At 38.3% G+C, this 15,928-nt stretch overlaps 1 protein-coding gene across 4 annotated transcripts in view; it reads left to right on the top strand.

Annotated features, from left to right (window-relative positions):
* Positions 1-15,928, top strand: part of DLEC1 (DLEC1 cilia and flagella associated protein) — a 67,036-nt gene that overhangs the window by 15,152 nt on the left and 35,956 nt on the right. For all 4 annotated transcript variants that reach the window (XR_002800714.2, XR_011426974.1, XR_002800713.2 and 1 more), the window contains exons 4-6: positions 840-1,039; positions 1,262-1,482; positions 2,312-2,390. Coding sequence is in view for 1 of the 4 variants with exons in the window: in XM_005600820.4 (XP_005600877.3) it covers positions 840-1,039; positions 1,262-1,482; positions 2,312-2,390 (500 nt within the window). In the remaining 3 variants the exon portion in view is untranslated. The remainder of the gene's footprint in view (positions 1-839; positions 1,040-1,261; positions 1,483-2,311; positions 2,391-15,928) is intronic.

Here is a 15,928-nt window from a genome sequence, read left to right as displayed (position 1 = left end):
GGTTGTGGGCTTGAGCAGGGAGGTAGGTTTTTGGAAGAGTCACTGTGTGGATCAGGAAAAGTCACTGTGTGGCTCCTGTGGCCAAGCTTCAGGATGGCCTTGTGGTGCCAGGCTTAGAAGACAAGCTCACGAGCAGCCCCCATTGGTGGGACTCTTTGATGATCTCTGGGGCTTTGGAGTTGAAAAGGTGTTTGGGGTGGAAGAATTGGGATCCAGAGAATTGAGGGTGCCGAAGAGGAAACGGTTCCACTGACAGCCCCAGCCACGTAGAGAAGTCAGGCCAGAAAGAGGTAGCAGAATCAGGGATCATGAGATATTAAGCCACTTAGTACTTTAGTGGGAAACTCATTGTCTCATGCAGATAAATAAGGTGGAATTAACATGTATTGAGGATTTACCAGGCCTTGTGCTTAGAAATATGTGGTGATACCAGTTTCATTGCATTCTTGCTAGCAGTGAATGTTCTCATTTAACCTTTTAGAGATGGTCTTATAGATATAAAAAGCTAATACAAACTTTTATCCCTCATGTGAACTTTTTAAGAAGCGTGTTCACATATGGGGTATGTGTACGTGTGTGTGTGTGACAGTGGTCTACTCATGTTCTTTGACCGTGTTTGACAACTGAACAAATGCTCTAGTCCTAAGTCTTGAGTCCTTAGAATAAGTTCCAGGAGTAATTTATGTGCTTAAGAGCAATTACATCTGGTGTAGTAAATATGAAAGTTTAGGAAAAAATATCAAGCTAATTGTGGCTTTGGTGTTTTTATTTAGTCATCTTAGAAACATCCACCTCCTCACCTTGGTATGGTCATTTAATTTGTTTCCTTGGTGCCATAGGCACCTCTGTCCCTGGATATGCAAAACAGACAATTAGTTGTGAGAAGCGTTCCATCCCAAAGAAAGAGCTGAGCAAGGAGTCTGAAGCTTCATGCAGGAAGACAGTCACTAAATTTGAAGACCAGTTAGACTACACTGTGGACAGCCTGACATGGGACTCATCTTTAAAGGCCAAACTCAAGACCAAAGAAACTTCCAAGGTTAGTGTTGAAGCCTGTGCACAGCGGTGTGTGTAGGCAGTGGGGACAGGGAGATGATGAGCAGGAAGGAGTTGTAGATGACACAAGAAATTGTGATGGGTCCACAGCGAAACAGAGAGGAGAGGTTGTATCGCCTGTGTGTGGGTTATGCTGTTGGCCAAGATGTCAACACACACAGTCCCTCTGCCTGTCATTGACTCTCTACCTTTTTGTGTTTCAAAGAAAGCAAGTCCACCAAAGAATAAAAACTGGATGAACCACTTACGTATGCCACAGAGAGAACGGGAGCGACGTCTGCTTGCCAGAATGGAGAGTCGAAACCGCTTCCTAAAAAACCCTCGATTTTTCCCTCCTAACACTCCGCATGGAGGCAAATCTCTTCTCTTCCCTCCAAAGAAGCCAGCACTGATAGGAGAATTCCAGAGTGAAAAGCTGGGACAGAGGTGGGTCTTTGCCTGACTCATATTCTCAGAAAATCTGACCCTTTAGAGTATAACCCAGAAGGTCCTAGGTCTGGTCTGGCTCATGGAGGATTCTAGATTTTTGGAGGGCAGGGTGTCAGTATCAGAACATAGCAGGGGTGGCCTTTGGACATTTTCCAGAGTCCAGGGTTTGTACTTTTCTGACCTGCCAGGGTCTTGAGGAATAAGGATTAGTGTTGACTCTTTGTTTATGTCTGAATAGTCTGGTTCAAATGGGAGAGATCTCTATAGCTATGTGCTCCTTCCATTGGATTCATATGTCTTGGAATATGAACTTAAACATAAAAATGTTTAAAATTTGATTAATTACAAATAATTACTATGAATTGTGATTTTTTTCTTTAAGAGAGTGCCTTGGCTATATTTCAGAAATTGTCTTTATGAAAGGAATGAGTTGCTTCATGGGTTCATAGTTTCAATGGACTTAAAGCTTAATGTTTCTTTGTTAGACAAATAAGATATTTTTATTAAAAAAAATTAGAAAAGACTATTGCAAAGAAAAACAGCACCTATATTAAAAACCTAGTTAACACATTAATGTTTTAGCTTCCAGAGTTTTTCCTGTGCATATTGAAGTGAAATATGCAGCTACATACAGTATCTTCATAAATATCTGCTCATGCTGTAAAATTATTTTATAACCCTTAACAGCAACAACAAAACACAACAAATGACATGTTGTGAATATCTTTGGCTTGGATGTGTTTATTTTACGTGAATCAATTATTATATAACATTTCATCACTTGGATGAAACTAACAGCCTTTCTCCCCCTCTCTGCCTCCCACAGTTGTGATGATGTTCCAGTGTTTCTAGCTAAGCCACCAATTGGGTTTTTCACAGATTATGAAATTGGGCCAGTTTATGAGGTAAAAAATCTTGTTTCTTTACCAATACCACTCCATCGGCTTCCTTTTTAAAAAAATCTTTATTATAGAATTTTAAAACCATACACCAAACTAGGGACAAGACTATAACGAACCTTGGGTGCCCCTCACTCAGCTTCAATAGTTATCTACATTCTGCAAATCTAGTTCCATCTGTTAGCACCACCACTTCTCTGTGTGTGTGTCTGTGTGCACATGCATACACTGGAGTATTTTAAGGGAAAGCCTAGATGTCAGGTCATTCTTCAGTTAATACTTCAGTATCTCTAGCAGATAAGAACTTTTAAAAAATAAGCATTATCACACCCAGCAATATGAACAATGATTCCTTAATATCAACTAATATCCATCCATGTCTAATTTTCTTCCATTTGTTAAAAGAAATAGTCAATTTATAATTGGTTTCATTGAATCAGAATCAAACATTGCATTTGGTTGAAATATCTCTTATTTATTCTTTAATTCGTAATCTTCCTCCATTTCCTACTTTTTGAAAATGCCATTTATTTGTTGAAGAAACTGCTGTTTCTTACATCCTGGATTTGGCTAATTGCATTATTGTGGTGACATGAAACATGTTCCTTTATCTTATTTTCTATAAACTTGTAGTTATATATAGGCATTTGATTCGATTCATGTTCAGTTTCTTTTGGCAAGCATACTTTGGTGGTGGCGTGTATTTCTTGCATCCCATCGGGAGGAGCTTGATCTCTGGTTTTCCCATTATCAGTGATGAATGGCTTCAGGTGTTGTGAGCCTGATTCCTCATTTATAAAATTCTGATCAACCTTTTATTTGATGATGGTTTTAGTAGCCCCAGATGATTGTTGCCTAGATCTATTTCTTTTAAATTAGGAGTTACAAAATGGTGATTTCTAATTCTATTACTCCTCCTGCATTTATTAGCTGTGATTTTCTGTTTTAGTAAACTTTAACTTCTATTCCTGTCCCCTCTTCATTGTACTCTCCTTACTCCTACAGATAACTATTTCTATTACTTTGGGTTCTTCCATTGTTTCTTTTTGGACTCATAAGCAAGTATGTAGATATATTTGAACCCCCTCTCCTTCTTACTGTCCTCTATTCCTTGCTGGTTTCACTTAACAGTATATCCAGCGAATCCCCCAAGAACAGTATATGGAGACTTTCGCCATTCTTTTTTCCCAGCTTCCTTCTTAATGCTAGCCTCCCACCATCCTGAGGAATCAGATCAAGACCAAGCTGCCAACTCTGCTCACCAGGTGCAAACAGCTAGGCCTAATCATGGCGCTCCTTTCACACGCATGTGGATTGCACTTTTCAGTTTAAAGAGCATTTGCCAATCCATAACTCCTTAGGAACTCTCAACCACCCATGGCACAGGCAGACGAATATGTCAGTCCTATATGCTAAGGAAAGCATTTTGTTTACTTCTTGAACTTAACAGTTATGTGTTCTCTTTTGGACGTCTGTGTCTGGCTATCACATTTCAAAGACAGTTGGAGAAGCTGGCAAGGACTCAGAGAAAGGGAGCTAAAATAATTTCAGTCGGGGAGTAGAATGGGGCACAGGGAGAGCTGCCCAGGGACATCTGAAAGCTATTTATCTGCAGGACTTGAAGGTGCCGTCTGTGAAAGCCTGTGGGTGAGGCACACACAGCCTGCATGAAACAGTCTCCCATCTGTGCCTAGCTTCCTCCTGCTCAGCCCTTTCCTCTTGCTTAGTTGTCACTTCTCTGAAAAATCACCCTGACCTTTCCTGACTGGATTAAATGTCTCAAGGCAGGCTCTTTTTGTACCATTTGCTCTTTTGTGGCACAATTTTATATTTATCTTCCCCACTAGACCGTAAGGTCAACAAGGCCAAGAATTATTTCTGGGTTTGTGTTATCATTTTACTGTTAGTATCTGGCATATTGTAGGTCCTCACTAAATATGTGCTGACTGAATTATGCAAATACTTGATTATATGGGTCTACCTCTCAGCCTTACCTATTCTGATAAGGTAAATCAAGAACAAATGAAAGGTGCCATATTCTACAAATATATATATATATATATATATATATACGTGTGTGTGTGTATATACACATATATGTGTGTGTGTGTGTATGCATGTGTGTGTATATATATATATATATGACTTCCCAAGGAGTTTTGGTAAGTTGGTGAATGACAGCTCACAAATGGATTAGTAAGGTATTTATTCTTTTAGAAGGTTCCTAAACATAAGAAATGTTAAAATATATATAGGGAAGTATATGTAAAATAATATTAAAATTAAACAAAGTACAATGTAATGATTATGACTTTGTAAAATTGAGTACATATGACTGTAAGAAGCCACCCATGGTGCACAGAGAATCATACATAGTTTCAGGGAAGGATTTATGGTATCATTTTTTCCGTAAACTTGTATTGATATTGATGAAGCCTTTTAAATTAAAAAAATATATTAATAAGAATTATGTTTTTCACTGTTGTAGAAAGAAGTTACAATAAGGAAAAGGGGAATGCTAGAATGAACTTTATGGTGCTAGATTGTAGTTGGAGGTATAAATATGGATTCATGGGTTAAAAATATGTGTGTATGTGTGTGTATTACACATACACACAGATGGATAGATACAAGAATAAATATAGATGTATGTCAATGTGTAGATTAGTGCACTTGCATAGATTTCCTACTTGTATGCACTGAGAGGGATGGAAATAGTGATACCCAGTAGCAGATCTAAGTTGCTAAGTACTGTTCTCCAACAAAAGGAACCAGGGCTCCTTGGAAAGCTGGTTGATTCTACGGTTGAGGCCGGGAAAATATAAGATGAACTAGAGCATCTAATGGTGCCAGAAGGTAAGGAAGTGCTGAAAAGAGAGAGAGAGATGGGGAGGGGAATGTCAAAAGGACACAGCTCCCAATGGCCAAAGTTGGAACAATTCAAGCAGCAAAATAGATAGTAATGGTATTTGATTGTAACCCAAAGAATAAAATAAATATTCATGAGTCCATAGTGATATGAGTAAATATCTGAATAAATAAGTGGGGAAGAAGGGACAACTCTTTGTTACAGAAGAATTCTAATTAATAATATAGAAAGAATGAGAGAAATAAGAGATCATTGTTAGATATCACACTAATCAAGTCTGCAGGTAAGATATACCAATAGATGCTAAAATTAGTGGGTAAAATTTTAAGCAGAAACGGATAATTGCATAGTCTCTCCCCGAGTGTTTAGTAATTACAAAGGAAAAATAGTAACTGTAGCATGGAGAATCTTGGCAGACACCACTTTAACCAGGTGATTAAGGTTAACAACACCACTAAGACGACACGTCAATATCATATACCCCTGCTATGAAATACTGAGAAGGGCACATCACTTTTGTGCCCTTGCAAATAATGTATAACTTCAATCTAATCATGAGTAAACTTCAGGCAAACCCAAATTGAAGGACATTCTAGAAGGGCATTCTACACATTAACTGACCACTACTCTTTAAAAGGCTCAAGGTCATAGATAGCAAGATTGAGGAACTGTCACAGATTGGAGGAGACTAAGAAGACATGACAACCCAATGCAATTTCAGACCCTAGATTGGATCCAGGAATGGGAAAAGGACGTTACTGCACAAACTGGAAAAGCCCACATGGTTTATTTAATATCTTGTCCCAAGCTTAATTTCTCAGTTTTGATCATTGTTCTATTGTTATGTAAGATGTTAACATACGGGGAAGCTGCATGAGGAGTATTTGGGAACTCTCTGGATTATTTTTGGAACTCTTATTAATCTATTATTATCTCAATATAAAGCATTTAAAATATGTGTGTATTGGTGGGGCAGGCCCCAAGGCATAGTGGTTAAGTTCAGCACACTCTGTTTCGGCTGCCTGGGTTTGCAGGTTCAGATCCCTGGCATGGACCTACACCACTTGACAGCCATGCTATGGTGGTGACCCACAAATAAAGTAGAGGAAGATTGGCACAGATGTTAGCTCAGGGCTAATCTTCCTCAAGCAAAAAAAGAGGATGATTGGCAACAGATGTTAGCTCAGGGTGAATCTTCCTCAAGAAAAAAAATATATATCTCCGTGTGTGTTTGTGTGTGTGTGTGTATTGGGGAGACTTCCAGCTATGGCAGTATTGTAACTAGATAACTTGAAAGAACAGGAATATACAAAAAATGAAAATTCTAGAACTGAAACTAAATACTCACTAGAAAGGCTTAGTAGCAAATGAGACAGATGAAGAGAAGACTTGCAGATAGGTCAGTAGAAATTATCCAGATTAAAGCATAAAGAAAAGGATGAAAAATTACACAAAATAGAATTTTAAAATGTGGGACATAGTAAACAGGTCTGTTGTATAACTGAAGTCCCAGAAAGAGAGGAGAGAGAGAGAGAATGGCACAGAACCAGTTTGGGAAAAAATAATGTATGAGAATGATCCACAGGTAATGAAGACATCAAGCCACAGAGTAAGCACTAACAATCAGAAGAAGAATAAAATAAAATAAAAACATACCCAGGCACATGATAGTAAAATTCTGCTCAACCAAAGTGGGGAGAAAAATTTAAAGCATTTAAAGAAAGAAGACCCACCACCTTCTAATGGAAATAAAAGAAGCTAGAAACTATTGGAATGGAAGCTTCAAAGTGATGAAAGACAGTAACTTTCAATCTAGAATTCTAAACCTGGTGAAAATATTCTTCAAAAATGAAGATAAAATGAAGACATTTTCAACAAACAAAAACTGGTAATTCATTACCAGATAATAATTCATTACCAGAAGACCTGCACCAAAGGAATTCTTTAGTCAGAAGAAAATGATACCATATAGAAGCAGAGAAATGCAAGAAGGGATGAAAAGCAACAGTAGGGTACGTTTGTGGAGGAAAGTAAATTAATATTAAATATAAAGTAACTATAATAATGTAGTTATAATAATAATATGTGTTATTTAAAATATATGTAGAATTAAAGACATGACAAGTGTACTCCATAAGTGGAAGGGGTAAGTAGATTTAAAGTGTTCTAAGATCCTTGGATCATCTTGGAAGTGTATAGGTGCTAATTTCTATGACAACTTTAATAATTCAGGGATGCTTGTTGTAATCTCTGAGCTAATCATTATTTGAAAAGTAAAATAATACAAAAGTAACAAGCTAATAGATGGGGAGATGGATTTAAAAAAGTACTTGATTAATCTAATGGCAGGCAAGAAAGAGAAAAAGGAACATGACTGCTAGTGTGAATAGAAAATAAAAAGATGGTAGATTTAAACCCAAAATTATCGTAATTACATGACATGTAAATGGACTAAGTACTCAGAAGGATCATCAGACTGAGTGGAAAACCAAAAACCAACTAAACACTGCTTATATGAGATAACCTTAAAAGTAAAGATACAAAAAGGTTGAACATATAAGGATGGGGAAAGATATAGCAGACAAACCTTAAGCGAAAGGAAACGCATGTGGCTATACTAATATCAGGGAGAGTAGACTCTATGGCAAGAAGCATTAGTAGTAAGAAGGAAAGAAAGAAAGGAAGGGAGGGAGGGAGAAGACACTTCATACTGATCAAAGGTTAAAAAAATTTCATCTAAAAGGTACTACTTAAAATTGGTATACACTAATGATTTAGCCTGAAAATTTTGCAAGACTAGAAGAAAAACAGATATGATAATAAACATGTAGGAGATTTTAACATTTTTCTCTCAAATGTAAAGAGCAGATAGACAAAAAAAATCAGTAAGGATATAGAAGAATTGAACAGTATAATTAACAAAGTGTATCTAATGGAGTTATGTATAGCACTATACCCAGCAATTGCAATATACATTTTCTTTTAAAACTGCACATGAAACACTTACCACATTGTCTATGTGGTAGGTCATAAGGCAATTATAAAAAAATTTTAAAGGACTAAAAGCATACAGAGTTCAAACCTGGTGGACTTTATATCAAAACCAATAACAAGAATATAATTAGAAGCTCCTTAAATATGTAATTTAAGCAACTTGTTACTAAACTCATGAGTCGAAGAAGTCATAATGGAAATTAGAAAATAATGAATGATCATTTTTAAATGACACATCAAAGTTTGTTGGATGCAGCTAAAGCCATGCTTAGAGGAAAATGTGTAGACTTATATTCACATGTTAGAAAAGAAATAGTCTGAAAATTAATTATCTAGGTATATGTCTCAAAAATTGGAAAAGAATAGCAAATTAAGCCCCAAAGAAAGTGGAAGGAAGAAAATAATAAAAACAAGAACAAATTTTATTGAAATACAAAACAAATATGCACTGGGATCAGCAAAGCCGAAAGTTAATTCTTTGAAAAGATTAATAAAATCAATAAATCCCTAGCAAAACTGATCAAAAAGAAAAGAAAGTACAAATTCACCAATATCAGGGGAAAAGAAAACATCATTATAGATCCAGCGGACTTTAGAAAGATAACAAGAGGTTTATGAACAACTTTATGTCCATAAATTTGAAAATGTAGATGAAATAGACAAATTTTCAGGAAAATACAATTTACAAAACAGATACAAGAAGAAATAAAACACCAGAACAATCATATGTTATGACATTGAATCTGTAATTTAAATCCTTCTCGTAATGTTCTAAAATTAAATTATGGTGATGGTTGCACAACTCTGTGAATATGCTAAAACCATTGTATTAAACACTTGAAACGGGTGCGTTGTATGGCATGTGAATTATATCTCCATATAGCTGTTTAAATAAACAACTGCAAAGAAACCTTCCCACAAATAAAATTTCCAGCCCTGATGAATTCACCAGTGAATTCTTTCTAACATATAAGGAAGAAATGCAACAATCTTTTGCAAACTCTGTAGATAATGGAAAAAAAGGAAATACAACCCAACTTGTTTTGTGAGACAAGCATAACCTTGATACCAAAACCTGAAAAGAATTATTATAAGAAAGGCTAAACTTTGCCATGAACAGAACTTTGGAATTCCTAACAAAACATTAGCAGACTTCAGCTTTATGTAAAAATGGTAAACCTCACAACCAAGTTGATTTGCTCTAGCAGTGCGAAGTTAGTTTAACATTTGAAAAGCAATCAATATAATTTCCCACATTAACACAGTAAGGGAGAGAACTCATAATTATCTTCAATAGATGCAGACAAAATTCACTATCTCATAATTTTTTCAAAACTCTTAGTAAACTAGGAATAGAATAAACCTTTCATAATTTGATAAAAGGTATCTACAAAAATAAAGCATTATTCACAGATGACATGATTGTGTATCTAGAAACCTAAATGAACCTACAGATAACTTATTGGAATTAACAGGTGAATTTATTAAAAGTCTTCACGTGAAGTCAGTATATGAAAACCAATTTATTCCTTGTGCCACAGCAAACTATTATAAAATAAATTTAAAACATAATACTATTTACAGTGCATTTAAAAAAATCAAATTTAGGAATAAATTTAAATAAATATGTGCAATACTTTGACAGAAAACTAAAAATATAATTGAAAAAGATTAAAGGAGACCCAAATAGATGAATAGATATACCCAGTGGTATGCTGGAGCCAGGTTGTATTAGCTCTTGAGAGCTGACCATGCACATCTCTTCCAAACTCTGTGTTCAGTGATGTTACATTAGTGTCTTGAAATCAACCATAATGGGAGTCTTTACACCACAGAAATCTGCAAACACTATCAAATCAGGGCTCTCCCTACCCCCAAGTCAGTTGTTAAACATTTACCAGCATGCTGTGGAATATGCTATATTCATGGATTGGAAGATTTATTAACAGATGTTGTCAGAGAATAATTCAGAGGAATTAGTTATCTGCAGGCTCATTTGAGGAGTAATCGTCAATACACTGTTGTCAGTGAACAAAGGCAAAAACAGAATTTGTAACAGAGAGGAGAGAAAAAAATTTTAGTCTGGGAATAGTGAATCTTGTTTGCGTAGTTTGGGGATAGCAAAGAGGGAAGTTGGGCAGTCTGTCCTTAAGCAGGCAGAATAAGGGTGTGAAAACAATTTCAGCATTTTTAAAAGTGAATTTTCCAGAAAACCTTGCAAAATTAATTGTGGAATATATGTGACAGACTGTGTCTTCCAGTGTCCTCTGTTAGTACCTCTGTCTTAGTCCATATCTGAACCATTTCCCTCATGAAAATTTCTCAGCTCCCCCCATTTTGGTCAAAAGTTTGCAAAGGAGAGGATTTAACCATAAGGGCTTTAGTCTCTGATGCAGAATGATTATTGCATGTCAATTTGATATTGGCAGAATATAGCAACATTTAAACACCTGAATATCAAACAGTGGAGGAGAATGAAATATAGGAGGGTAATGATAAATATTGTAAGAAACACTTGGGAGCTATTTTATATCCAGTTTTTTGCTCGGTGTAGATCTAATCGACAGAGTACATCTGAAAGATCAGTTTAGTCAATTTTAGTGAAGTAGTTGGTTTTCTTCCCCTTGATTGATTCATCTTTTTCAAAATGTGTACCCAGGTACTGTAAAATCTATTGGCTGTTGTATAGAGTTCATTTTCTTGGCCGATATTCAAGCACACATCTATTAAGAATCATTGTAGATAATGACGTTGTGTTAGTCTAGCCTAAAATGAGTTATTTCGTTTGAAGTCAATATTCCTTTTGCTTCTGAAATTATCCCAGATTTGTCCAGCGGAAGCCTTCCAGGTTGTCTCCTGTGTTCTTTTGACACAACCTAGCATTTTTTTTGAGTAGTACCTTACAATCTGGCATTACAAGATGTTTCAGGTTCATCTTGTGCTCTCTTTGTTCCAGTTCTGGAGTCAGTTTCTAAGACTCCCTGGTTCCTTTTAGTGGCACATGGTGTTTAGAAACCAAGATCTAACCACCAGAGGTGCTATTTTCAGGGTATCCAGGGTATCTTCACTTCTAGGTGCTTTCAATGGACAGAGCTAGAGAAAAATAGCAGTTTCATGGGTCCACTCGTATATGTGCGTATATCTGCATACACATGTGTGTACACGTATACACACACATATCCATACACAGGTACGTATGTGTTTAAAATCACGACTTCACCTCTAATTACAGTTAATTCCACAGTGCTTCCTCCCATTCCATGCTTATAGCTCCCTTCTCCCCCGGTCATCTGAAGAATCTTGGGATAAAATTCTACTTCTGGAAGTCTCTGCATCTAGTGGCTTTTTAGTGAGCCTCAGGGTCAGTTCTCTCCATGGTGACTGGACGTCCAGTTGCGGGATTCCAGGCATTTATAAAGTGGGAGGTGTATATCTCACATGTATTATGTTCTGGAGCTTAAGAATAGCATTTGTGGTTAAAAGTACTTGATAGAAAAAAACAAATACTTGAAATGGTCCTTTCTGGCATGGTTTTTAGGGCAGCTTTCACTGCTGTGTCTTTTAATGTATTCCGTGTTCCAGTTGCTATAACTATGTAACAAGTTGCCCCAGGACTTAGTGGTGTAAAACAAACCACTGATCAGATAGGACACAGCAGGGGCAATTTATCTCTGCTCTGTAATGTCTGGAGTCTCAGCCAGAAGACTGCGGGCCAGAAGTATCTGAAGTCTCATTCACTCACAGGTCTGGTGGTTGATGCTGGCTTTCTTTTTTTGTTTTTTAACTTTGTCTTTTCTTTTTTTGAGGAAGATTAGCCCTGAGCTAACATCTGCCACCAATCCTCCTCTTTTTGCTGAGGAAGATTGGCTCTGAGCTACCACCATGCCCATCTTCCTCTATTCTATATGTGGGACGCCTGCCACAGTGTGGCTTGAGCAGCGGTGCATGGGTCGCACCCGGGATCCGAACCAACGAACCCCTGGCTGCCAAAGCAGAATGTGTGAACTTAACCGCTGCACCACTGGGCCAGTCCCTGATACTGGCTTTCAACTCAGACCTCAGTTCCTTTCCTGGTGGGCCTCTCCCTAAGGCTTTTCCACATCAGCTAGTTCCCTTCCCTTCCTCAGATCGCAGTAGCTGGTTTCCCCAGGGCAAGCCTTCCCAAAGGAAAAATATAATCTGCTGCAGTCTATTATATAAATTTAATTATATCTAGTGATGTCCCTTAGAAAAACACCTTGCATATTTTGGGCATGTGACTGTGTACATAACAGTTATTTACCTAGCTAAACTGTAACGTTTAAGGATAAAAACATTTTCAAATTTCCGAAGTCTTTAAACATTTATGTCCCATGTACCCTTTCTCAGGAAACTCCTAGGGAACTTGCTCCCCTAATAGAAGTGTGTAATCCAAGGAAGAGGAAGGCACGGTACGTGGGAAAGGAGAGATCCAACATCGGAGAGAGGGGAAGGAAATCCCCAGGTTAATAATGGTTGAGTTTTCTAGTTACTGTTGCTGCAAAGCAAATTCCCCAAAGCTTAGCAACTTAAAACAACCCTTTATTATGCTTACAGATGCTTTGGATTTGAAATTCAGACAGGGCACAATGGGAATGGCTTGTTCCACAATGTTTGAGTCCAAAGCTGGTAAAAGCCAATGCCTAGGGCTGGCTTGAAAGTTGGGTGCTGGGATTATCTGAGGCATTCTCACTCACATGGTAGTTGATGCTGGGTGTCAGTAGACAGCTGAGGCTGTCTACCAGAGCACCTGTACGTGGCTCCTCCATGTGGCCTGGGCCTCCTTGCAGAATGGCTGCCTCAGGGTAATCAGACTGCACATGGCAGCTAAAGGTGAGTATCAGAACTTCTGAGTGAGTATTCTAGCAAGCCAGATGGAGGTTGCCTCGCTGTTTATGACCTCACCTTGGAGGTTACACGGCACTGCTTCCTCTGCATGCTCTAGGTTACAGGTGAGTCACTAAGGTTGGCCCAGATCTCAGGGGACGATACATAGACCTCACCTCTCAATGGGAAGAGTGTCAAAGAACTTGTGGATGTATCTTAAATCTGATGCAGGGGTTGTCCTGGATTATAGTTAGCAATAAGTGTTGCAGGCAACCAGCCCAGACTGGAAGAGGTCAGAAGGCTCTAGGAGAGGTTTATTTGTGAGGGTGACTTTGATAAGAGTCTCTGATATGTCTGGACACCTTGGGAAGAGATTTGTAGAGCAGTAGAGAGAGAGTGAATTATTGATAAGTATATAGCAAGCAAAATAATTAGTTGATTATTAACTCCAGGAAAATAAAAAATTGTATAAGAGAAAGAAAGGAATCACTTCATGCTCAGCTGTGAATAGCATCTACATAGTAATAATAATGTAGACATTAATTACTGGTCTAACCAGTGACAGGATATAACTTCTAGTGGGAAGATGGGGGAGAGGAAGGGCATGTCACGGGGTGACTTGGATATGGGAGAAGAAAGAATATCCATATCATCCATCCATAATTAATTCCTAAAATTGAAAGGAAAAAAAAGGCATGCTATTTGGAGACCTGAAAGTAAATTCCGAAATAATCAGCTAAAGGAGGAAAACGTGTTTGCCTTTGAGGAGTGGGACCTGGCAGGGGTGGGAGTGCAGGGAAGAGGGCAGGCTTTCTAGTTTCAAAACCTTGTAGAACTCTTTGACTCTTTATGTGGCTGTCCAACTTTGATGAAAATAACTTTATAAAAAAACCCCAACTTTCTACGAAAATGTACTCCAGGCTTAGCTATGTAGGTATATACTGCCAAACATTCAAGCTAAGCCCTATTGTATCTGAACTTTTTCAGAGAGTAGAAAAAGAGGGAATGGATCCTGATTTTTAGGTAGTGAGTCTGCTATGGTGTGAATGTTTGTGTTGCCCACACATTCATATGTTGAAATCCGAACCCTCAAAGATGATGGTATTAGAAGTTGGGGCCTTTGGGAGGTGCTTAGGTCCTGAGGTGGAGCCTTCAGGAATGGGATTACTGCCTTTATAAAACTCCAGAAAGATCCCTTGCCCCTTCCACCACTTGAGGACATAGTGAGGAGGCACCAGCAATGAATCAGAGGGCCCTCACCAAAACGCAACCATGCTGGGGCCTTGATCTTGGATTTTCCAGCCTCCAGAACTGTGAGAAAAATCTATGTTGTTCATCAGCCACTCAGTTCATGCAATTTGTAGAGCAGTCCAAATGGACTAAGACAGAGCCTAATGTCACCTTGACACCAAAGCCAGATGAGGAACTATGAAAATGAAAAACATAAGCCAGTCTTGCTTGAGAACACAGATACACCCGGCACTCTGCAGCCTTTTGGAGCTTCGAGAGAGCTGCCCCGTCCTGAGATAGGGAGCAGAATGCGACACAGGCTGGGAGAGCTGCGGTCTGAAGACTTTTGGTGGGAATAGAGACCTGGGCCTTGTAAGCCAGGGGGTTTATGTGTTTCATATACTTTCTCTTTTGTTTTCTTTCAGTATTTTGGTAAATTAAGAGACATTTGGAAAAAAAAGGAACATACGAGTAGCAATACTAGGTAAAAAACAGCAAACCAAATCAAGCAAGAAGAAACACACACACATACCAGGAGCAAATTTTGTGTAACCCAGGAATGCAAGGAATGTCTTCACAGCGGGCCTTGAGTTGGCAGTTGGCTGGTCTAAGCCTATCATTTTTTCCTCCAAGGCTTCCAGTGCTGCTAAGGAAAGCCAGCCCACTCCACAATCCTTATAATTATCGCAGCCCCAGACCTTGCAACCACCATAGCTACCACATGTTTCAACGCCTGAGCTCCACCTACACCACATTTCAGTTGACCGTGGGTGAAAGCCCTAGTAATTGTGATGCCACTGCATACTAGGGTCATCACACCCTACTTCCCTCCAGCTGGATTTCTTATTGCCACCTGATTGGTGAGAAAGCCAGCTCCAGAATCTCATCTGGAGTCTGCTGTTTTAGGACCCTCTGATGCCAACTTTCATAGCCTGAGTTTCCCGTAAAGCAGAGTCTGAGGTGTAAGATTATGGGCTATCACTTACAATTCTAGGGAGGAGTGAGGAAAGGGGCTGGAAGAAGGGAGAGCCAGTGCAAGAATATAATATTGAGCTGACCACCATTAAGTGCAGTTGATTGTTTCGTCCTGTGAGCCTTTCCCTAAGAAGCCATATAAACTACTGGCTCTTGCCTTTTGTTGGTCAGAGGTTTGCTTTGTGTGGCTGGGAGCAAGGCTCTCTTGAAGCATGCCTCAGTGGACATGAGGAGCAGCTGCTGCCATGAACACCTGGATCTGTAATGATAGCAGGGGCTGCAGCTAGCACCGTGTTTGAGAGAACAGCAGGCTGGTAGAGGGAACAGCACATGTTCTTGCTAGGGCTTTTTGATGCACATGTGCAGACCTAAAGAGACAAAACTGACTTGAGTATCCTTGCCGTATGGAAAATAATTTAATCCCTACCTCACTCCATACTCCAAACAAAATACTTTACAGGAAAGATCTCAAGGTAAAAGAAGAAAATTTTAAGAACAAAATATAGGAGATATATAAAGATTTCATAAAACTGAAGCACAAACCATAAAAGATTGATAAATTTTGTATTAAAATCTTAGAAACTGTCAAAATTTTAGAAAGATCAAAAGATTATACAAGTTATAAACTTAA

This window comes from Equus caballus, chromosome 16 (genome assembly GCF_041296265.1).
Source record: "Equus caballus isolate H_3958 breed thoroughbred chromosome 16, TB-T2T, whole genome shotgun sequence".
Classification (NCBI taxonomy): Eukaryota; Metazoa; Chordata; class Mammalia; order Perissodactyla; family Equidae; genus Equus; species Equus caballus.
This window is presented reverse-complemented; position numbering and strand designations above follow the sequence as displayed.